This window comes from Eucyclogobius newberryi, unplaced genomic scaffold (genome assembly GCF_026437365.1).
Source record: "Eucyclogobius newberryi isolate DKJ021-1_F unplaced genomic scaffold, fEucNew1.0.hap1 SCAF_4, whole genome shotgun sequence".
NCBI classification, from domain to species: domain Eukaryota; kingdom Metazoa; phylum Chordata; class Actinopteri; order Gobiiformes; family Gobiidae; genus Eucyclogobius; species Eucyclogobius newberryi.
The window spans coordinates 29,639,989-29,665,246 of record NW_027316056.1 but is presented as its reverse complement, the minus strand read 5'-3'; the positions used below and the strand labels follow the sequence as shown (position 1 = coordinate 29,665,246).

Sequence of the window (25,258 nt, the reverse complement as noted above, 5' to 3'; positions counted from 1 at the left end):
TCTTGTAGAAAAGCTCTAATAAAACCCTTATAAAAACCTCTTATACTCTTAATAAAAATAACAATAGTGACACTCCAGCTGTTATATGGACAGAGACTATTGCACCAAGATGATTGACATTATGTCAAAGTATTGCACATGAATATGACCTTATTGCACATGGTGTTGCACATGAATATGACAATACTGCACATGGTATTGCACATGAATATGACGGTATTGCACATGAATATGACGGTATTGCGCATGAATATGACAGTATTGCACATGAATATGACGGTATTGCACATGAATATGACAGTAATATACAAATATAATCTGCTAAATTACACTACTTGGTTACTGCCTCGAGAATGTAAAGTTAGGCCTACTACATTATTGTGGATTACGTTTATTGCAATACTGATTACGTTTATTAAATATGTGCTTATATGTTAATCTTAAACCGAGAAAAACGTGTTATTTAAACTGTTATTCAAACACTTCTGACAGTGTAAGTCATGCCTGGAGTTTCACTTTGTGCACGTTCAGCTTGTTTACTTCTTGCAGTGTCGAGACGTTTGCAGATGCATTGTGGGCACACGTAAGTAAAGTATTTTGTTTTTTACTAACTTATTATTCCACAAAACACTACACGACTGCAGCCTTCAAAATAGTCATGAAGTGCCGTTAGTAACCAGAGGGAGGCAGTACTCCGTTACGTTTACTTACATATAAAGTAAATATAGTTTTGGGAAGAAAATTAACTTTGAGTGCTTTTCGGACAGTGTACTTTTACTTCTACATAGAGTTTGAAGTAACTGTACTCTTACTTGAGTAAAAGTGTTCCTTTTCCTTCTGTGAGTAAATCGACAAGTGACAAAAGTTTTATGGAAGCACTTTTCCGTCAGTGATTAAGAAAATAAAAGCTCCACAGGATTAAAATAAATAAATAAAGCTAAGAATCTGGTATTTTCAAAAGATAAGACAAACAAATTAGAAAAACTAAATCTGAAGGAGCAGAGGAGGAGCTATGGAAGCCCCAGTGCTCCTTCACATTTAGTTTTCCTCATTTCTGTGTCTTTTTTTTTTTCAGAAACACAATCAGAAAAGATTTGTTTCTATTGTCAATGAACAAAATTCCCAAACATAGGAACTTGCTTTGGTGATTCGGCGCAACATAAAACAATGATAAATGATAAAACAGGATAAAAAAATAACTATGTACACAGAATTTACAGTTTCAATTATATTAACTTTTATTGAGTAATATTATTTTGAAGTAACTTTACTCTTACTTGAGTACACTTTTTGGATACATAACCTTCCTGTTACTAACGCCAACAGACCACACATTATTTCCCTGCAGTTGCACAGATGTAGTGAGTAGCCGTGTCCAGCAGAGGGCGTGATTGCAGAAGTTAAAGTGCCTCTGACAGATCTGGAGACTCATTGAACTGAAAAGCAGTTTCATATATTTAAAGTTTTGCTCACAATTATAAAATGTTGTCCAGGAATAGCTCATTTTTTAGGTTTATAATTTCACTTCCTGTTTGTAATTGATGACATCACTCAAGGAAATGACTCAAACACTGAGAAGAAACTCATCTAATGTCACTTTTTTTTCTTTTTGATAAATGAAAATAAATGAGATCGACTTTATTTTGTTGAATGAATGTTTAGAGGGTCAAAAAAGTTGTTTCTTTTGTTTAAATTATGCATAAACTTAGTGTCTCTAGTGTGATGTCACTTCCTTCCTTCCTAATCTTCAACAAATTTTCAACTTTTCTCCACAAATACTCACTCACCTGGTGTAAAACTATCCTTTATATGCATAGCAGGTATAAATACGCAAAATAAAGTCAAAATTAGAAACTCGTAAAAACATGTCATACGTCACTTTAAACTTGTGCTGAAATTGAGAATGAGAAAAAAAACATGCAAAATTATGAATTAATCAAACTCAATGTTATGAATATAGATGTACACCAAACATACACGAGTCTAAGTGATTTCCTCTTTTCAGACCCGACAGCAGGATACGTGGTGAGGAGAAACCAACAATGTTTAAGGTTATTCCCAAAATGTAATTGACTACATGTGTTTGTCTGCGGCGTTGCCATAGCAGCAGCAGCTAATGCAGAATGACTCCTGGGCTTTTGTGATGTTCCCATTAGACAAACACATACTCTAACATACAGGAAATACTGATACTTAATTAAATAATGGGCCGGACTATGGAGTTGTTTACTAAAGAGTGTTGCAACTAAAGGCCTGGATCTATAAATAGCTCTGCCAATGTCTGTATAATCCAGGCTGAAATAGTTTTGGTTGTCCGGGCAACTTCAACCCTGGCAATACAAAAACTAGATTAACTAAATTGTAGAAACTGAACATTAGATGAGGCCTAAAACTATGGCTTGGTTTTAAGATACGTTATAGGCCTATTAGACTAATAAATTAAGAGAAAAATACCAATAAAATAAAAAAATGTTGTTCTGTTATTTGTAGAGCTGGGTTGAAATAATCGATTTTCCGATTTTTAATTGATTCGTATATTAATGACCGATTATTGATTTGTACGTCCAAAGATCGATTTTCTTTTTTTTCTTTCTTTTTTTTTACATTAAAATTATTTTCTACATTTCCCTCAGTGAACTTCAATCTACCTTCAAGAAAGATAATTCAGTACTCCTGGATTATGTTTCTTGAAGGTAGATTGACCCTTAACCTTTTCATCAGTCTTCCATCAGTAACTACCAATACTTGTAAGATTTGCTGTTTAATGTTGATATAATACTAGTTTTAATATGTTGCTTCTCTACACAGTCATGAAGTGAAGGAAACGTTCAAATACATTTTTCATTTTTAATAACATTAACCCCCGGATCGAATCAAAATCGGATCAAATCGGAAATCAGATCGAAATCGGAGCGAATCGGATGGGATCTGAGAAATCGGAAAAAAACTATTTTGAAACGTAAAAATCGGAATCGAATCGATTCTTGAAATTTGAATCGAAACCCAGCTCTAGTTATTTGAAGAGGGAACTGAAAATGAAATGGGGATGTAAAGCGGGACAGGGAACAATCAACTGTTGTTTCCAATAAAGCCTTCTAAGGCTCAAATCTGACACATAACTGTTTAATCACAGATATTACAGTGATTCTTCACCGGTGTGTGGGCTCAGAACAGAAAATGAATGTAGTTTAAAGGTCTTAAACATTTGGAAACGTAAATTAGACTTATGATTTAATTGAACACAAACGTTGAATGTTAAAATGTTAAAGACAGTGGTGTAATCCCATCAGCGCTATGATAATACCACAAAAATGTCATTCCACCCCCCGCCCACCAGCCGGGGTTTGTTGCAACAAAAAATACATTAGACCATGTGGTCGTTGAGGTTTAGATCATTGTATAGATTTAACTAAACAAATAGGTGAAATGTGGAGGTGTGCTTGGTTTCGATCATGGTTTCACCCCAGGGGAAAGTCTAAACACTGCAAACACAACCATCTTTATGTCATCTGAGTCACTGAAGCGTCCCCCCACCACCCCCCCACTCCCACATCCTGTTTTGGAGCAGCCACAGCAGGAAGCCAACCAAAACTCTAGATTGTCATTTATTCAGTCTCTTTGCAGTTTATAATGTAAGGACTAGAGCAGACTGAATCTCAGAGGGACCTGCTGTTAAATGAAGAGATGAGATAAGAGTGCAGATTAAAGATAGCTTTGAGCCACATTTAGAGTGAAATAAACACACAGTCAAATGGCCTAAGCCTACATAGTAGCCTACATAAAATAACTTAATCCTTATCAGTGCATTTGGCACAGTGTCAATAGCCCATAACCTGCTCATGGTCCTTCTCCTAGTCCTTCTCCTGGTCCTTATTCTCCTGGTCCTGCTCATGCTCACAATCCTGCTCATGGTCCCGCTCATGGTCCTTATTCTCATGGTCCTTATTCTCCTGGTCCTGCTCATGGTCCTGCTCATGGTCCCGCTCATGGTCCTTATTCTCATGGTCCTTATTCTCCTGGTCCTGCTCATGGTCCTGCTCATGGTCCCGCTCATGGTCCTGCTCATAGTCCTTATTCTCATGGTCCTTATTCTCCTGGTCCTGCTCATGGTCCTGCTCATGGTCCCGCTCATGGTCCTGCTCATGGTCCTTATTCTCATGGTCCTTATTCTCCTGGTCCTGCTCATGGTCCTGCTCATGATCCTTATTCTCCTGGTCCTTATTCTTCTGGTCCTGCTCATGATCCTTATTCTCCTGGTCCTGCTCATGATCCTTATTCTCCTGGTCCTGCTCATGGTCCTTATTCTCCTGGTCCTTATTCTCCTGGTTCTGCTCATGCTCACAATCCTGCTCTTAGTCCTGCTCATGGTCCCGCTCATGGTCCTGCTCATAGTCCTTATTCTCATGGTCCTTATTCTCCTGGTCCTGCTCATGGTCCTGCTCATGGTCCCGCTCATGGTCCTGCTCATGGTCCTTATTCTCATGGTCCTTATTCTCCTGGTCCTGCTCATGGTCCTGCTCATGATCCTTATTCTCCTGGTCCTTATTCTTCTGGTCCTGCTCATGATCCTTATTCTCCTGGTCCTGCTCATGATCCTTATTCTCCTGGTCCTGCTCATGGTCCTTATTCTCCTGGTCCTTATTCTCCTGGTTCTGCTCATGCTCACAATCCTGCTCTTAGTCCTGCTCATGGTCCCGCTCATGGTCCTGCTCATGGTCCTTATTCTCTTGGTCCTTATTCTCTTGGTCCTGCTCATGGTCCTTAGTGAGAGACTGATCCACCCTCGCTGTGTGAAGGGAAGGTTTCGCAGGTCTTTCCTTCCTGCTGCTGTCAGACTTTATAACAAACACTGTTAGTCCTGAACACTCGCAGTGCTGACCTGGCCATGTGCAGTTCAGTCATATGTGCAATTACTGTCGTGATTTATGTGCCGTTGTGACACATATTCATGTGCAATTACTGTCATGAACACATGCTATGGTATTTACGTATTTATGTATTTATTTATTATCTATTTTTAATCTTTATTATTTTTCCCCTCCATCCCTTGTTGGGAAATGGGAGGTTTTGTCTATGGGAGTTTTTGTTTATAGGAGATCTTCTACTGAGAGTGTTTTTCAGACTTCCTATAAGTGATCTGTTCTTTTCTTCTGTATCTACCTCTGTATCTACCTGCGTTGCAACAATGAAATTTCCCCATGCGGGACAATAAAGGAATATCTTATTCTCTTGGTCCTTATTCTCTTGGTTATGCTCTTCCCGTGTGTGCCTCCACAGGTCCTGGTCCTGGTCCTGGTCCTGGTCCTGGTCCTGGTCCTGGTCCTGGTCCTGGTCCTGGTCCTGGTCCTGGTCCTGGTCCTGGTCCTGGTCCTGGTCCTCCCGTGCGTGCCTCCACCTCTCCAGCTGACGTTACGCTGCGTGACGCGGTGCGCAGAGCGTGCGGCATAGGCAGCGGAGGAGGAAAAGGAGGAGGAGAAGACCGCAGCCGTTCTGTTTTGTTCTAAAACTGTCGTCTTTGTGTTTCAAAGCGCCGTGTGACAGCTGATCACATGGACCAACATTCTGTAGCGTCACAGAAGGTCCGTGTGCGGCGCTGAACGGAGCAGCAGCGGCACCTGCTTCAGACGGAACCGGGAAAACAAAGAGCCTCGGACTGGACAAGAGCTCCGTCTGGACACGGGACACTGGGACTCTATTTGTGCGCGTAAATAACATATTTGTTCTCTAAAGTGAGGAGTGGACCGCCAGGGGCCTGGCTCTGCGCACAGGGTTAATAATAGAATCACACGTCGCGTGCGTCTTTCTCCCGGGCATCCAACCATATTCAGAGAGTCTCTGCAGGCCTCCAGTGTTGAAGTGTCTCCATTTGGACATTCACCGCCTCGTGTGTTCAATGAGACCCTGAAAACAACAGCAGTATGTGGGTCAGTCCCGAAGACGTGTTACTGGCGGGCGCCTTGTGGATCACCGAGCGAGCGAATCCTTATTTCATCCTCCAGAAGCGCAAGGGCCACGGGGATGGAGGCGGAGGGCTGGCAGGTGAGTGCACTTCATCTGCACACTCTCTGTACACACGCTTCATCTGCACACTCTCTGTACACACACTTCATCTGCACACTCTCTGTACACACGCTTCATCTGCACACTCTCTGTACACACGCTTCATCTGCACACTCTCTGTACACACACTTCATCTGCACACTCTCTGTACACACACTTCATCTGCACACTCTCTGTACACACACTTCATCTGCACACTCTCTGTACACACGCTTCATCTGCACACTCTCTGTACACACACTTCATCTGCACACTCTCTGTACACACGCTTCATCTGCACACTCTCTGTACACACACTTCATCTGCACACTCTCTGTACACACACTTCATCTGCACACTCTCTGTACACACGCTTCATCTGCACACTCTCTGTACACACACTTCATCTGCACACTCTCTGTACAAACACATGTGCAGAAGAGTGTCACGTGAGCCCTCGTGCCAGGATCATGTGGATATGTGGAAGTGACCGCTCGGGTCCTTCAGGCCTGGTCTACATGGCTCTAGAGATGACATAACACAAACAATGACACAAGGAGCCTTAAATAAATAACATGACGTGTCCTGTTGAAGCTATACTTAAAATATGTTTAATGTGGCCCACTGTAAAACCTTGTGCATAGGTTTCCTTCTTGTCTTGTCGTTTATTTGTTTCTTTAAATTGTGGAAAGGTTGATGTTTAGCCAAGCTGTTACATCATTGCTCTTATTCATGTTTCTTCCTGGAGGACTGAGGCTGCAGAGGCACAGCAAACTGCCCCGAGTGTGACTGCCCCGAGTGTGACTGCCCCGAGTGTGACTGCCCCGAGTGTGACTGCCCCGAGTGTGAGTGTGACTGAGGCTGCAGAGTGTGACTGAGGCTGCAGAGTGTGACTGAGGCTGCAGAGTGTGACTGAGGCTGCAGGGTTAGCACACTGCCCCGAGAGGCACAGCGCACTGCCCCGGGAGGCACAGCGCACTGCCCCGGGAGGCACAGCGCACTGCCCCGGGAGGCACAGCGCACTGCCCCGGGAGGCACAGCGCACTGCCCCGGGAGGCACAGCGCACTGCCCCGGGAGGCACAGCGCACTGCCCCGAGAGGCACAGCGCACTGCCCCGAGTGTTGCAGTCAGTGGCTCAACAAGGCTGCTTTTATTTGATCCCCACAAGCTGAGTCTGTTTGCTATACATGCTGAATCATGTCCTTCCTCTCCCTCCTCCTCCTCCTCTTGCTCCTCTTGCTCTGAAAGGTGAAGGTTCAGATGGTTTTCCTGTTTTCCGCTGCATGTCGTTTTACGGGTTTGACCTGGTTCTGTTTCTGGGCACACTCAGCAGGAAAAGGTGTGAGGCTCATGAAGATAGTAGGTCATAAGTTAGTCGTTAAAGGAGACATATTGTGCCTTTTCTCTCCAGCTTTATTTTGCATCAGTTTCGAACTATGGCACAAGTCGATCATACGTTTGCATTTTGTTCATCGTAAACTGCAATATTGATCTACAACTGTGTAGTAATAGAAACAGTTCCATTGACTTCCTGTTCAAAACTGCAGAAGTGATAAGCCCCGCCCCTTCACAGCGACATTTCAGTAACTTGTTTTTATTTTTTTAAACTGACAGCATAACATTTAAGAACCCGACAATAAACACAATTATGTACAGGTATGTGGGTGGGGATAGGTGAAAACAGGCATTTTCTGAGCACAGAGCCTCAGTTGCCTCGGACAATACAGGATTACTCAGACATGCATGAATCAATAAAAATACAACTTGGAGTAAACTAATGATGAGGAAACAGCCTGTTCACACCGCTGCATCAAAGCTTTTTTGTGTCGGACGCCCTGGCCTCTCTGGACGCTCGTCCAAGGCGGCCAGTGCGTCCGAAGCAGAAAAATTGGACAAAGCTGACATTTTTTGCAGCCGACGCAGCGCAGCAACCAGTCAGAGCTTACACTCCAATGACGTTCCTACGCATTTCACGACCCGGAAGAAGGACCAAAACAAACCCTGCACGGATAAAAAATCATCCAGACGCAGCTCTTGGAGCAAACTATGATATTCACTAAACTCTGCTCACCTCTGAAGTGCCCAGACAAGCCATCGCCTCCGTTTTTGGACTTTGTAAAGTAAATACACCAAAGCCACTCTCTCAACCTGGTCTGTCATCGGACCGCCGCACATGTGCATGTGTGAATTTGGACGCCACAGTCTGAACGCAGCTTTAAAAGTCATTCAAGTTGATTGATAAGACGTCTCCTTTAATTTATGTTCCTTTCCCTCTTATTACTGGTAGATGGAAGTAAACTAGTATATATGGCATATGCATGATCACATTTGTCTCTTAAAATAAGCCCTATCAAAGGTTGTAGTTCATTTGATTACGTGTGTGTATTCTAGGCATAACAGGAGGTAATAACAAATCTGATTCAATGAAACCGTGCGTGATGTGGGGCCGGGCGGCGATGTCATAGCATAGTTGAAGGTCCTGCTGGCTCCCGTGCCCGCTGGCTCTCGTGCCCGCTGGCTCTCGTGCCCGCTGGCTCTCGTGCCCGCTGGCTCCCGTGCCCGCTGGCTCTCGTGCCCGCTGGCTCTCGTGCCCGCTGGCTCCCGTGCCCGCTCTCGTGCCCGCTGGCTCTCGTGCCCGCTCTCGTGCCCGCTCTCGTGCCCGCTGGCTCTCGTGCCAGCTGGGAGACGGTGGTTATGGTTGAGGAGGTGAAGGTCAGCAGCGGTGTAGGTGAGTAGGCGAGAAGTTGGTGGAGCGGTGGCCTGGAGGCGTGGGAGTGATAGTCCGAGGAGGAGATGGAACGTAGCAGCAGATGAGAGTAATCCAGTTAGAATGTTGGCGGTGGCTAGAGGCTGGTTAACTAGAAGCTGGTGGGCAGAGAGTTGTGAAAAAGCGGCAGTGGACCGGGTGTTGAAGCTGGTGGAGTGAGTGGCGTTGGTTGCCCCAGACCTTGTCTGCACGGCAGGGAGGCCCCGCGATACCATGACGGACCTCCGCAGGTGTTAAGCCAGCTGTTAGCTGGCGGCTAGGGCAGTAGATAGTCCAGGAGTGAGGGAGGAGATGAGCGATGGACGGCGCAGTAATGTCCGATGAAGTTAAGGAACAGGGATGTAGACAGAAGACAACACAGAGACGCGGGAACAAAACAAAACAATGGAAACGACTAACAAAACAAAGACGTTGGGACAGAAGCGGCAGTCCACATACCAGACGCCGGCGTTGCTCTAGCCCAATCAAGACGCATTTGAGTCCAGTTTTGTGACCAGATCGCCCCCGTCTGTGGAGCGGGGAAAGCAGAGAAACGGGGCTGTACCTTGGTTGTATGGGGCTGCTTTTCTCCGGGTGGAGCCGGTGCCCCGCTCTCCGTGTCTGCTCCTGTGGCGGGCTGGGGCCACACCTTCGCCCAGGTACAGACCTCCGGGACGGCGGGTGCGGGAGCGCGGAGCCGGTGTTCGGGCGTGGAAACGCCGGTGCAGCGGAGGAGAAGCGGCGCCGCTCGCTCGTGGTGCGTGCGGCTCGTGGTGGTGCGTGCCGCTCGTGGTGGAGCCGGTGATCGGACACGGAAACGCCGGTGCAGCGGAGGAGAAGCGGCGCCGCTCGCTCGTGGTGCGTGCGGCTCGTGGTGGTGCGTTGTTAAACATGTTTGATCAAGCATTGTGATAAATTATACTTTATGCCACTGATAAAGCCTAAACATTGTGGTAAACTGTACAAAGAACTACAATGTACAATGTGTAAATGCGTCGTTATTCAAAAGTTAGTTTAAAAGTTCAAGATGTAACTTGTAAAAATATTGCTGTATATACGGTAAATATTGGTAGTTCTGTTATTGATTGATACGTATTGTGACAGGCCAATAGTCTATGGTTACGATGATGCAAACTTTTAGCCAAAAAATAGACTTTTTAGGCTTTAACTTTCTATTACCATGGAATGTCGGTGTAATCCCTCATTGGTCCAGGCGTGTTCCATAGTAGAAAAAGCTTCAGTTGTAGTCATCTGGACTCAGTTAGAAAAAATAGACGTTTTGACTCTCATCCAAGAGTCATTGTCAATAAAAGAATTTAGATCGAGAACTCCCATTGGGCGGAGCCTTCCTGAAGTAGAAAGAGTTGTTTGTTTCAACAGAAACTCCCCCCTTGTATCTACCGAGCTAGCCTATTCAGAATTTTACTGGAAAGGTAGAGGACCAGGACCAGGACATTTAGATGCTAATCAGGTACTCAGGGTGGTTGAGCCAGGGTCTCACAAAGACAAAGAGGATTCTAATAGGCCATTAAAATTCTGAATAGGCTAGCTCGGTAGATACAAGGGGGGAGTTTCTGTTGAAACAAACAACTCTTTTTACTTCAGGAAGGCTCCGCCCAATGGGCGGGTCTTACCACAGAACAGTATTAATATCGGAGTTCTCGATCTAAATTCTTTTATTGACAATGACTCTTGGATGAGAGTCGAAACGTCTATTTTTTCTAACTGAGTCCAGATGACTACAACTGAAGCTTTTTCTACTATTACCATGGAATGCAAATGACTTTCCATCTCCAGAAAGCTACATTGTCACGCAAAAGTCTCGTAAAGCGACTTTTGCTCTTGTAAAATGACAAACACTACTGTTACGCCTATAACTAACTCTCGATATGAAGCAGGTTATCTATGGAATACCTGATGCCCTTCCTATTCCCCTTCCAACCTTATACATTTTGTCTTATAACGTTAATGTGACTTAATATGTACTAAATGCAGATTGCGCACAGATTCAGCCACCCACAGTTGTTTATGTAGGAAAGTGAAGTGAGATTATTTGTTGTTGTCGTGCGCAGCGTTTGTTCCCGTGTGTGTCTTTGCTCGGTGCACCCACACCAAAGGAAAGGAAACCGTAAACACAGAGGTGTGAATGTAAAGTTAGTTTTACCGCAGGTCTGTTCGACACGCGCTAACGGCTGCGCGAGGTGAACTTATTATCTCAAGAATAACCCAAGTTGTGTTCTGTTTCATGTTTGAGTAATCGCTATTAAGTGGGTCTGAAGTACTACTCGAGACACTTGGGAGCGCGAGGATCGGACTAGAGAGAATGCAAACTTGATATGATTAGAAAATAATCGCCAAATACTGAATTTATCTTGTTTTTATTTTTTGTCATCCTCCACACACAGCATTTCCAGTGATTCTAACTTAATTTGTTGAGCAGACAGATGAAACAAGCAAACCGCTAAACAAAGCTAGCACACATTAGCATCAGCGGCACTCGCCAAAGACCAAAAACATTACATTTTCACTGTCCAAACGCAATGATTTACAGACACAGTGAAGTGAAACAAATGCTGATGTATTACAAGAAGTAGTTTTGTGTTTACTCCAGCTTTATCAGAAAACTTTAGCTATGTTTGGGGGACGTCTGCTGCGTCTACTTCAAACGCTAATGAAGTAAATGTACATGAGCCCCGCCCTCTCTCCCCAGGGCCCACAGCTATAAACAATTAGTGTAAAAAGCCTGAATAATGCATCATTTAGGACTTTGAAGCACATCAGAGGGAAACCATCGGTGGTCTCGTCTGACACTGCCAAACGCCTGCTCTTCCTGTGTCAAACCTCACCACGCCCCATTCGCCTACAGTAAAGCCTAGACTTACGACCCTCGGCTGCGGGTGGCTGTGGGTGACACAGGCACACGTCCCGGCGGCTGCGGTCGGGCTGTGAACTACTGCAGGAGGATCGGGCACAGTTTATAGCCTCGTGATCGTCAAGAGGACATTCACACTTCCTCTGATCCTCTGTTCCCCCGCACAACAATGCCGCTCTATTATTGCCCAATTAGCCCCGGTCTCCTAAACAGCCGGCATGCGGGACGTCCCAGTGGTGTTGTACTGCCACTTTAGGGGGGGCTCCTGTCTCCGGTTGGATGAGCGTGGACAAGGAGGGGGTCAGGTGGCAGACTGACCACTGTCTTGCGAAAAGGCAGAACAATACAAACCCCTGTTGGCATTCTTTGGAATCAAATAGCAGAAGAAACACTTCCCCCGTTAGCCACGCCTCCTTTTATGACTCGTTGTTTGGGATCTGTTACGCTTGGTCTATAAATAACTGTGGGACATTTCTACAGCAGGGAAGTGGGGGACAAATATGTATATTATTGGAATTATTATAGTTTTTTCTGTGCTTGGGTGGGTCGTTGTTAACAGAGAAACAAATCCAACACCAAAGAAAGCTATGACGACGTAGTAAATATAGTCTACTACAGTTTATAGAAGTATAGTACAGTTGCCAAAAATAATTAAAAAAAACATCAATAAAGACACTAATTGATGAAACTAGTATCAAAACTAGACTTTCAAGTGAATGACGTTCCAATGCCTTCAGAAATAGTTTTATTGAAATTCTAACGAGCTGTACATATAATAACCTTTGAATCGAGCTTGAGGTTCAGTCATTTCTAATTATTCAATAAAAGCAGTAGGTTTGGAGCAGAGTTTCGACTTTAAAGCGACCAATAAGACTTTCTTATGTTAAATGGCACCGATCAAAAGTCTGCGTTGTTCCGGAAATTGATATTGAAAACCATTTTTAATTGTTTTTTAACAAGACGACACGCTCATGGAAAGTTGTGATCGACGAGGACAAAAATCGACCGGCTCTGACGATGTTATAGCGCTAGTTAGCTAAATCAAATGACTCTTGACATTAGTTCTGTATAGTTAATTAGATGTGGGTCAAGATCTCTAATACTATTAATACAATTGTACTCAGGACACAGAAACGGTCGTGTAAATAATCAATGTTAAGGTTATGAACTCATCTGAGCACTGCACGTCACAAGATCTGTTTCACTGACTAACATGTTGACAGCACAGACTGTAAATAGTCACGCAATCTTTCATTTTCCTTCATTCTCTCTTTTGTTTTTTCAAAGTCAAACACAAAAACAAAGAGAACATGACCAGAGAGCGAAACATCAGTCAAAAAAATAAACTAACATCAACTAAACATTTAAACGAGTATAAAAAATAAGGTCCAGAGTCGGTCAAATTTGTCCTTTTCCAAATGAAGTTCGAAGCTTATTTTTTCCATTTGTCTATTTCCTGTTATTATTAAAAGCGCATTCCGAAGGTATCCATTCCCTGTGTCCACGGCAGGAGTTTTTAGACCCAAGGACATTTTCCTTCATTCTCATGGTCTAAAACATACTATTCCTCAAGTTGGTGACCAACTTTATAAAATTGAAGTCTCTGAAAAACAAAAAATGTGACAAAAACAGCCAGATTGAAAAAAAAACAAAAAACATTAAAAAAGCTATTTATTGAAGAAAAAATACTAAAAATTCTAAAATGTGTTACTATTGTTTTTTATTATTTTTACTTTTTATTAACAGTATAAGAGGTTTTTTATAAGAGTTTTTATTCAAGCTTTTCTATTAAGAGTGTTTTTAAAGTTTTTTATAAGTTATCAGTTCTTTTACTTCTGTGCCTGCTTTGCGTTGCAACACTGGAATTTCCCAATTGTGGAACAAATAAAGGCATATCTTATCTTAACCTCAGGCGACCACTACAGTAGAACATTTTAGTGATCTGTTTCTGCTCCATGACAGGAACGACTGTACTTTTTGTACACTTGCAGCGCGTGTCCATTTAATGTCCTCAATGCAATGTTTTTGATGTATATCTCTGAAAATATCTGTGTGTACTGTTGCAATCCTTCTGAAATGTGTTATCAACCAAATACATGTTGAAATATGACAACTGCAGTCTTCTAGATGTAGATCATTTGAGGAAAACCAGAAATTGTTTGCTCTTTATTGTCATTTGTATTTAATAATACAATTCCACTGTCTTTGTTATTAAAACCTGTTACCACCCACCTGTCCGCCGGCGAACATTTTCTATATCTCAAATATTCTCTTACATCATCACTTTTATTTCCGTGGTCAATACCAGCAAGCCATACATCATTTTAAAGCTTATTTTCTCAACAAAACGAATATGTCATTGATTTACATTGAATAATATGCCCCAAGAAGCAATTGCCAATAGTTTGTGAGAAAGTCTCAACTTTTACAAACGCATGTCCTACCTGTTTGTTGTTTATGACGGACGAAGCGGCTTTAATTCTGTACATCCTTGTACTCAGTCTGTCCGTAAGGAATCATTGAAAAACAATATCCACTTGTATTTTTCCTGAAGTTATCCGATTTCGAGATATTGTCAAGTAAACAAACTTTTCTTCGTTTCTCACCGGACGAGAATGCGCTTGTCCGCCGCATTTCTCCGTCCATAACAAATGACCTGTTTGACTTATACGATAGTGTTTGACATCGATCTCTTTCTTAGACTGTTACCTGCAGAATGAGACCATCCACGATTTTTTCTGTCACCGGGTTTGTTTGCTACAGCCTCCAGAGGAAAAAGATTTGGCGCTCCCGAAGCGCACGTCCATCTTTGTTTTTAGCCCTTAGCTTCTGCTAACAGGCACGCAGGAGACTTTGAGTGACACATTATTGTAGCCAATGAGGAGACCTTTCTCCTGGTAGGCGGGACAAAGGGCTTATTGACACAGAATCTTCTGTATTCTCGTGCGTAAGGCTCCGGGAAGGCTGTAAAGAGCCAGATTTCTCGGCAGGATTTTGCGCATAACGTTTTCTGAGTTTATTAGCCTTTTCGACGTGCATTTTGTTAGATATATGTATTATTATACCAATACAAAAATAAAATAAAAATATATATATATATATTTTTTTTTAACCTCTATATGGGAAATTCATGGGTAAACTCATATTTACACATTTTCACATATATTGTTTTTAGCAGTTATAATTGCTATTAGTGGCCTACAAAACATCAAAATGTATGTTTTATGATCATAGAGGAGCTAAAATTGTAATAAAACAGTTTGGCACAGTTGGCACATATTTGGATCACTTGTTCCGAATATACTTTTTGATACAAAAAGGTCAACAGCACCAAAATGCCTGTTCCTAGAGATCTGAAACTTTACACAGTTGTTGTTAACAAGATAAACAGCATGTGCAGTGAACAGCATATGCACACAATGAAGTATGTCATGCTCAGGACCATTACAAATTGACAATATTCAGGCAAGACTAAAAAAGGATGTTTTGTTTATGTTTGGGCTTCTGTAGTGTAAGTTCTGAAGCCCTGACAGTGTTCATGTGCACATCTGCAGAAACTAGAAGGCCTAAGCTTTCTAATGATGCATCACACTTGCATGTGGAACATAAGATCCTCTTTTAATAAGCAATGCCATTTGGGTATGTCCAACCATTGTGCACAGGGCGAAAATAGGTGGGTGGTAACAGGTAAAAAAAAAAGAGTCTTTGCATCTGTTTTAGAATCTGTATAAATAATAATTACAATGATCAATAAATACGACTTCAAAATTACTGCTCAAAACTTGAACGGCTTGTTTCATTCACCGTTTTCTTACAAACAAACATACTTGATATTTGAATTGTGCACACCTTCAACGACTGTGTACGATCTTGCCCATGTCTAACACTCTGCTCTTATCGCAGGCTTACTGGTCGGGACCCTGGACGTGGTGCTGGACTCAAGCGCCCGCGTGGCTCCGTACCGAATCCTGTACCAGACCCCGGACTCTTTAGTCTTCTGGATCATTGCCCACGGTACGTTCCTTCACCCGAACTGTCCCAAAGATCTCCCTCTGCTAGATGAAAACGCGTAGCTGTAATACGCTGCAGGATGAGGTCAGGGGATTTGAGTTTCCACTTTTATATGGTCAAATATCCTGCTTTTCCCATGTAAAATGTAAATACTGAGCATTGTGTCACGCCTCGGAGGTTTCGAAGGCTAAGAGGACTGAAAAAAAGGCCCGAAATCAATACTGCGTCATGATTGGACGGGACAGACATATAATAAGCTTTGACTAATCTGGCCTTAATGTTCACTTCACATATGCATCAGGAGGTTCCTGGGCAGTGGTTCCCAACCTTTTGTGTTTCAAGTACATTTTCTCACACTAAAGTTCAGGTACAAGGCAAAAAAAAAATCTGTTGACGAAAGTATCAATTACTACTATTGTAATTTTAATGTTGACCAAAATCCTACTCATGTCCAAAGTACATGCACTTTTTCTTTTGAAATGTGACGTTATGCCAAGTACACACAAGGGCTTACTATAGAGTATTATTGTATTTATAGTTTTTTTGTTTGTCTGGTTTTTCATTTTAATGTGCAAATATGGAACACTTGTTTTAAATGTGGCTGTTCTTTCTGTAAAATTGATGAAATGTACTTTATGTACTTTTTGGCTTCTCTTTATGGAGCATCAGATTGTTATCTATGAATCCAGAGGAAGTGGACAAAGAAAGTTTCATATCTTCATAAACTTTTGTCAACATTTATAATTTAAAATGTATATTTAGCTGGCCACTGTCCAGGGTGTTCCCCGCCTAAGGCCCAAAGTCACTGGGATAGGCTCCAGTCACCCACGACCCCGAACAGGAACAAGCGGTAGAAAATGAATGAAATAATATAGTTTTTTAATATATGAAACTAGTTGAGGCTTCACTTTTGTAATGTAATGAATTCGTCTGGTTTTCGGCTCTATGACTGTGAGACAAACAAAAACCAGGCCCCGCCCCTCCCCGCCAGGCCCCGCCCCTCCCACTCTTCCCTCCCCCCTCCCACTCTTCCCTCCCCCCTCCCACTCTTCCCTCCCCCCGGGCACTCTTCCCTCCAGAGAAGGGAGTATCTGCTGCTGGAGATGCACTGGAGATGCCTAATGCACTCAGCACTCTCTCTGTGGGCCTGCTCGCTGCTCTGTGGCGGGTAATGCCTCACTCACACGAACACGTCATCATTGCACATGCTTTTTGCGGCTTTTTGTCCTCAATAATGCTCAGTAAAGCGAGTAAAGCGCTCAAAAACCATGAGATCAATTCGTTAAATGTACAGTATGAGTGTTGGTGTTGTGTTTTTTTGCTTCGCCCTTCACATTGAACACTTGGGTTTTTTTTCAGGAACGTCCCGCAAAGAGATCACGGAGCACTGGGAGTGGCTGGAGCACAACCTGCTGCAGACGCTGTCCATTTTTGAGAATGAGAATGACATCACCACATTTGTCAAAGGAAAGGTCCAGGTAAACATGTCCGAATGGCTCTAAATGTGTCGTTTTCTAAGCATTCGGCTCCTGTAATTACTACTTTGTCCACCCACATTATGTTTTGAAATTAAACTGTTATTGAACCAAAAAACTCATTAAGCAACGAGTCAAGTATCAGGATATTATATGTCTTTATTAGTATAATGGTAATTAATGAGGTCTGTTTTATCATAATAAATGCTGTGTAAACAAAGCATTGCACTCTCGGGTTTCTGATGTTACAGTTTTTAGTTCATTTTGTATTTGTTTTGTGTGAACTGTTTGTGCTTTCTCCTGACTAAGTAAAGTGCACGCAAAAGACGGGCATAGTCACCGCTCAAATAACACAGGGAACCATTTTGTAGCTTTGGAAAATGGCGGGTAAACGGTTCCGACGTTCACTCCCGTCTTTCCCCCCTCTCCGACAGGGCATCATTGCAGAGTACAACAAGAACCACGACGTCAAGGAAGACGACGACACGGACAAGTTCAAAGAGGCCAGCGCCAAGTTCCGTAAGCTGTTTGGGATGCCCGAGGAGGAGAAGCTGGTCAACTACTACTCCTGCAGCTACTGGAAGGGCAAAGTCCCTCGACAGGGCTGGCTCTACCTCAGCATCAACCACCTCTGCTTCTACTCCTACCTGCTCGGGAAGGAAGGTCCGTTTGCCTGTCGCTTATCGGTCTGCGTTTTGCATGATTCTGGTGTCTGAGTAATCTTTGTTTAAAGTGCCTATGACAAATTTTCACCATTCTCTAATTTTGACTTTATTTGGTGTATTTGTACCTGTTGTGCATATACATGATAGTTTTACACCAATCGAGTGTGTATTTGTGGAGAAAATGTTGAAAAATCTGTTTAAAACGACAGGAAGTGACATCACACTAGGGATACATAATGGAACACATTTCTTTTTTTTGGACTCTAAACATTAACTCAACAAAAATAAAGTCACTCTCATATTTTTATTTGTCAAATAAAAACAATTGTTACATTAAATGAGTTTTTGCCCAGTCTTTCCTGGGTAATTTCCTACTGTGATGTCATCAATTACAAACAGGAAGTAAAATTATAAACCTAAAAAATGTGCTATTTTGGGAAAATGTTTGTAGAATTTTTAGCCAAATGTCAAATATATTGATCTTAACACCATTTTAGTTCAATGTCCAACCTGTCATGGGCACTTTAAGGTTAGGACTGGGGCAGGGTTGTCATGACGCTAACAGAACTACTGCCACGGCTAGTGTTGTTAAATGGTGTAGCACTCTTAGCTCACAGCTTGACTTCTAATAAATCAGGTGTGACAAAGAAGCTCTGAGCTCATTTTCCTTTTCATGTTTGGGCACCTTCGAGACAAGTGTCATCTGATCAGTGTGACGCGGCTCGTTTCAGTTTTTCTTCCTCGTTCCTGTCTCATTAGAGGAAAGTCACAAGTTGGAAAGAACGTTGAAAGAAGACATGAGTAATTTGCAAAAATATAACAACCCATGTTCTGTAAAGACATGATTTTTTTCCTTCCTTGTTACACGTTATGATTTAATTTTACAACTGTTCCATCTTTGATTCCCAAATGATGTGTGCGTTAGTGGACTATGCATGTTCTTCTGTGTTTGAGTTGGTTCAAAAATCCTAAGAGTTTACTTCCTTCAAAGAAAAGACGTAACAGAAAATTCCCAGTACCTGAATAAAAAGTGCAGATTTTCCCCACGACAAACCACAGCCGCTTGCATTCACCTCTATGTCATATTGTACATACATTATCACACGTTGTATGAATATTTCCTTCTTTTGTATCAGCCAAAATGGTGGTGCGCTGGGCGGACATCACCCAGCTGGAGAAGAGCGCCACCCTCCTGCTCCCCGACGTGATCAAAGTGAACACCCGCTGCGGCGAGCACCTCTTCTCGGTTTTCCTCAACATCAACGAGACGTTTAAACTGGCCGAGCAGCTGGCCAACATCGCTATGAGGCAACTGCTGGACAACAAAGGCTTTGAAGAGGACCGCTCGCTGCCCAAACTCAAGAAGAAATCTCCCAAGAAAGTGTCGGCGCTCAAGAGGTGAGAACAATGACACAGTTTAATGTATGATAAGTGTTTTCTGTTATGAGAGAGAAACAAACAAGTATAAAACTACTGTACTATGTGGTAGAATATACAAAGTGGTTCATTTAATTAATTTTTTTCCACTCATTTAATATGAATATAAAATAAAGACGTTGTTATCAAACTGTGAATGAAAAGGAGTAGAAAGAAGTATAAAACCTACTTTTCGCAATAAAAAATACTTCAATCGTAAACACTCCTATTACTTGCGACTTATTTGTGTCACAGAATATTTTACATTTCGTTTAAACTGTTTGAGGTTTGATTTAAACACGACCTTTGATTTAAACACAACACTTTTTTTTAAGACCTTTTAATTCATAACAACTTTTATCTCTTGGCAAATCTTTTTTGTAGATTGAGTAACAGTCTCTGATTCGCTTTCTACATATACATATTATATTCTACACCACAGTGAGATAAATGCATTAGTGACTCAGCATCTTATTGGGTTGTTCATGGTTCTTTTGTTGTTTGTTTTTGCTCATGTGCAGTATTTCTAAAGACGTTTTGCCCGTAATGTAAAGATGATGACATTCAATCTCAAACTCTGTAATAAAACACATTCATTAATTCAACTTAAATCAACATTAGTGCGCACTGATATATGTTTCTTAACGTTGAGCTTGTGCTTTTGTAATCATGTTTTTGTTTTGGCTGCCAGATCATTTGCCTCCCCTGATATCAGCATGATCTCCTCTTACTTAACAAACAAGCATTTCATTGTCTGCAGATGAATTCATAATCCTGCTTGTTTTGTTTGAAGAATCTGATTATTTAAAACGTAATAGATATTGCGAATAGGATTACTAAACATTACCATTGCCAGCGTGTTTTGATGCATGAAAGTACGTCTTGTTTTAGGGACCTGGATGCCAGAGCCAAGAGCGAGCGATATCGAGCCCTGTTCCGTTTGCCTAAAGATGAGAAGTTGGACGGTCACACAGACTGCACCCTGTGGACCCCCTTCAACAAGATGCACATCCTGGGACAGATGTTTGTCTCCACCAACTACATCTGCTTCATGAGCAAAGAGGAGAGTCTCTGCAGCCTCATCATCCCGCTCAGAGAGGTAAGTCTATCCAAATATAGACGATCCACACCACTCTGTAGATGAAAACATGATCATCTCACCTTGCACCTTGCACACGCAGGTGACAATTGTGGAAAAGGCCGACAGCTCCAATGTCCTGCCCAGCCCGCTCTCCATCAGCACCAAGAACCGCATGACTTTCCTCTTTGCCAATCTGAAGGACAGAGACTTCCTGGTTCAGAGGATTTCTGACTTCCTGCAGCAGACCACCTCCAAGATCTACCTGGAGAAGGAGCTGACCAGCAGCCTCAACAGCTCAGACGACGAGGTACCAGCGCATTCAGCACAATTTACGCTGTTTTGTGATTGGTGTGACTAAAAGTGCCCTCCGCAGGTGTACTCGCACGGCTCTAACCTGTCCAGCAGCCCGCAGACCAGTTTAGGCTCTGACAGTGAGCGGACGTTTAACCTGAACGACAGCAGTGTGCCCACCGCCACTCAGGCGCTCATGACCATGTACCGCCGCCGCTCGCCGGAGGAGTTCAACCCTAAACTGGTGAGTCAGACCAACTACAGAACGGCATCGTCACATTGTGCTGAGAGCGAGGTTGTGTCGCAAGGTGAATAGAAAAGTAAGACAATGATGGAAAAGCATTCATAGGAAAAGTAGGAGTCAGAACATATTAATAATAAGGTAATAAACAGAACCTTCAGTAGTAGAACAGTTCCAGCGTTTCATTCTCTCAGTTTAGTCACATTTTCAGAGCTGTTTTGGTGATTTAATCGTGTGGCCATGGTTACATCAGCTCTTGGAAAAAGCATTCAGATTAAGCTGTGGTTCTATGTTCGACATTGCAGTGTTGAAATAATGCCAAGGGTGATGTTAACCTCAGTTAACCTTCTGAAATGCCCACAGTCATTACTAGTAATGAAAGCACTTCTGCATTAAATATTAAACTGTTCTACATGAGTCTATTGCTGTGAAGTGGAGTCGAAAACAGCTTGAAGATGTCAACAATACAGTGGCAATAGGGCAACAATAGCTTTACGGCCTACATATTTGTGTTTACTTAATAATTTAAGTAATTTATGTACCTAAACTTACCTGCAAATTGGAAGATGGATACATTCATGAAGTAATTGTTTTTTTAGCTTGAGTTTCAAAGTATTTAATTTATTTATTTGATTGGGACCGTGCATATTAATGGACAGACGTGAATGTAATTACTGGATTACAGCCAAAGGCTCATTTCCGTCCGTTGTCCCAGGGGACCAGGGTCATGAAAGTGCAAATCACAAAACACATTTCATATAAACAAAACTTGCATTGCACATTCTCCATTATTGCACAGTCCACATTATTTCACAGTTAAATCTGCCACATATTCAAATAATGTACATTTTACACACAGATTCAAAAGAAAGTCAAATTAAAATCAAATTGCCATTGTAAATTAAAGCGAGTTTGGTTTGGCCTATTCTTTATTCGAGCTTTAAAATAATCACAATTTGTTTAACATTCGCTAATCCACTAATCCACCGATTCCCACCTCGGACAGGCCACACGTTTTGACCAAAGGTGGTGCGTTTGTGAGGTATCGCCAGGTCCTTTCTGAATTTATAAATGGAATATACTCGGTGGAGAGTTTGATGCTCTTTTAAGGTTAATCATGTTGTTAAGAGCCATGACAGTGACGTTGGGATCTGGCTTTTTATACAGTTTTCAGATATATATTTTTGTAAAACATTTTCAAACCTCTAATGATTCATCCATCCATCCATTTTCTACCGCTTGTTCCCTTTTGGGGTCGCGGGTGACTGGAGCCTATCCTAGTGACTTCGGGCCTTAGGCGGGGTACATCCTGGACAGTGGCCAACTTGTCGCAGCTCTAATGATTCATCACACTTCAATTTGCAGGTTTATAATGCATTAGTAGTAAATGTTAAAGTTATTCTGGTATCCTGAGGGCAATGGTAATAACATAATAATAATAACTATATATTACATTTGACTGTTGTTTTCGTCAAGTCATCATTGTGTTAATCAACCATATTATTTCTTTCTCTTAACCCGGACTCAGGCTAAGGAGTTCCTGAAGGAGCAGGCGTGGAAGAACCACTTCACCGAGTATGGCCAGGGCGTGTGCATGTACCGCACCGAGAAGACCAAAGAGCTGGTCCTCAAGGGCATCCCGGAGAACATGAGAGGAGAGCTGTGGCTGCTGTTCTCTGGTCAGTCACTCAAACCGACCGACCGAACCACCACGTCTGCACTTTGCACACACACGAGCACATGACACAGCCACACAGCAACAGGAACTCAGGGAATCTCCTGCCAGTGACGGAGAACACGCACTGCTGAACGTCATGTTAAGCAAGATAGCTGCAAATTGCGATCAAGATTGGAGCTATACGTTCACACCGGGACTAAACCTGGATTGGACACGAGCTAAACGAGGACTAGAACAGGACCAAACTAAGCCCTTAGTGTCCACAAGGCTCAAAACGATTGTACAATAAATAAATACTGTCAATTAGACGAGATAATCAAAACTAAACTAAACTTAAAGTGCGTCTAATTTTGTATTTGTACCTGTTGTGCATATAAATTATAGTTTTACACCAGTCGAGCGGGTATTTGTGGAGAAAATGTTGAAAAATCTGCAATCAGGAAGTGACATCACACTAGGGACACTCATGCCAGTCAAAATATATGTATAATTTACACAAAGAAACAACTTTAACAAAATAAAGTCACTCTCATATTTGTATTTGTCAAATAAAAAGATTGTGACATTAGATAAGTTTTTGCCCAGTGTTTGCTGGGTAATTTCCTAATGTTCCAAACAGGAAGCGAAATTATAAACCTAAATATTAAAAATATATGCATCGTAACTGCATTTTAGTTCAGTTCTGACCTGTAGGGGGCACTTTAAATCAATCAAACTGTAAATGTTACAGAACTACATGCTATTTGACATTATTTAATTATTATATGTTTATTTTAGACTCATTTTTTTTATAACTAGGGCACAGTCTAGAGCGCGTGACATTTTGCACATTTTCTTCCCTGGTTTTGCATAAAACGTTTGCACATTCTTCGTACCAAATGTAGACGTTTAGAAACAGATACCGGACTTTCCTGTTCACACCGGCGCCTCACGTCAGCCCCATCTCCTCCCTTTTCTCCCCGCTGACACACTTCTCACACTGTTGTCATGGAAACACTCGTCTTCCCTGCCCGGAGCAAGCGACCGCTGGCCTCGGAGCCGGGGTTGGTGCATATTTGGATTCCGGTTCGACGCGTGAGGTGAAAAAAAAAGGTCAAACGCATTTGTGGCAGAGTAAATAACATCTGAAAACAAAATCTTTGTCCTACTTGTTCAATTCTCTGCCAAACCGGATTCCTATGATTCAAACACAAAGCTGAAGACGGGAATTGACTCTAAGTCAGTGAGATTTTAGACAATTTTTAAAGCTGCAAAATGTGCTTGTTGTTTAGTGTGCTCATAAATCATCTCATTTTCCAGACATGTTTATTCATTAAACCATGAGCGATCACACAGAATGAATTAAACAAACAAAACACAACATAAAAACGAACAAACGTATCAAAAAGTTAGCAGCATTAACTGTTGTATTAGGTTAAACTGCCCATTTCGCCACACAAAATACATTCTAACTTGGTTTCATTCTTCTTTTAAATCGCCATATTCGTTTATTGACATCTTCCGTCTGTCCCAAGGTGCTATCAATGAGATGTCCACGCACTCTGGGTACTACGAGGACCTGGTGGAGAAGTCTATGGGCAAATACAACCTGGCCACGGAGGAGATCGAGCGGGACCTGCACCGCTCTCTGCCGGAGCACCCGGCCTTCCAGAACGAGATGGGGATCGCTGCCCTGCGCCGGGTGCTCACCGCGTACGCATTCAGGAACCCCAACATCGGATACTGCCAGGTAACTGCCTTTGACAGGGTTACGTGTACTTTACATGTGGCTTAGGGTTTGTACTTGTTCTATTCATTGTGTTATGTATACGTTTAAAAGTGCATTTATTTTGTCTTTTTCTGTTTTTATTCTCCTGCTGCTCTTGAACTGTGCATTGCAAAACTGGAATTTACCCATTGTAGGACAAACAAAAGGCGATTTTATTTTATGTTTTAATTCTGATGTAGACTTGGTTAGTGCCTGGTTTAGTCCTGGTTTAGTCCTGGTTTTAGTCCTGGTTTAGTCCTGGTTTAGTCCTGGTTTAGTCCTGGTTTTAGTCCTGGTTTAGCCCTGGCCTTGTTCATGGTTAGTGCCTGGTTTAGTCCTGGTTTAGCCCTGGCCTTGTTCATGGTTAGTGCCTGGTTTAGTCCTAGTTTAGTCCTAGTTTAGCCCTGGCCTTGTTCATGGTTAGTGCCTGGTTTAGTCCTGGTTTAGCCCTGGCCTTGTTCATGGTTAGTGCCTGGTTTAGTCCTGGTTTAGTCCTGGCCTTGTTCATGGTTAGTGCCTGGTTTAGTCCTGGTTTAGCCCTGGCCTTCGTTCATGGTTAGTGCCTGGTTTAGTCCTGGTTTAGCCCTGGCCTCGTTCATGGTTAGTGCCTGGTTTAGTCCTAGTTTAGCCCTGGCCTCGTTCATGGTTAGTGCCTGGTTTAGTCTTAGTTTAGCCCTGGCCTTGTTCATGGTTAGTGCCTGGTTTAGTCCTGGTTTAGCCCTGGCCTTGTTCATGGTTAGTGCCTGGTTTAGTCCTGGTTTAGTCCTGGCCTTGTTCATGGTTAGTGCCTGGTTTAGTCCTGGTTTAGCCCTGGCCTTCGTTCATGGTTAGTGCCTGGTTTAGTCCTGGTTTAGCCCTGGCCTCGTTCATGGTTAGTGCCTGGTTTAGTCCTAGTTTAGCCCTGGCCTCGTTCATGGTTAGTGCCTGGTTTAGTCTTAGTTTAGCCCTGGCTTAGCCCTGGCCTTGTTCATGGTTAGTGCCTGGTTTAGTCCTGG

General features: G+C 42.5%; 1 protein-coding gene across 1 annotated transcript in view; it reads left to right on the top strand.

Moving 5' to 3' along the window:
• The first annotated feature begins 5,596 nt into the window (after window positions 1–5,596).
• tbc1d9 (TBC1 domain family, member 9 (with GRAM domain)) overlaps window positions 5,597–25,258 on the top strand; it is a 30,375-nt gene continuing 10,713 nt past the window's right edge. The window contains exons 1-10 of the mRNA XM_072462213.1: window positions 5,597–6,039; window positions 15,562–15,672; window positions 17,029–17,147; window positions 17,579–17,807; window positions 18,946–19,207; window positions 20,117–20,324; window positions 20,407–20,613; window positions 20,680–20,841; window positions 22,367–22,517; window positions 24,031–24,245. Coding sequence (XP_072318314.1) covers window positions 5,919–6,039; window positions 15,562–15,672; window positions 17,029–17,147; window positions 17,579–17,807; window positions 18,946–19,207; window positions 20,117–20,324; window positions 20,407–20,613; window positions 20,680–20,841; window positions 22,367–22,517; window positions 24,031–24,245 — 1,785 coding nt within the window. The 5' untranslated portion in view covers window positions 5,597–5,918. The remainder of the gene's footprint in view (window positions 6,040–15,561; window positions 15,673–17,028; window positions 17,148–17,578; window positions 17,808–18,945; window positions 19,208–20,116; window positions 20,325–20,406; window positions 20,614–20,679; window positions 20,842–22,366; window positions 22,518–24,030; window positions 24,246–25,258) is intronic.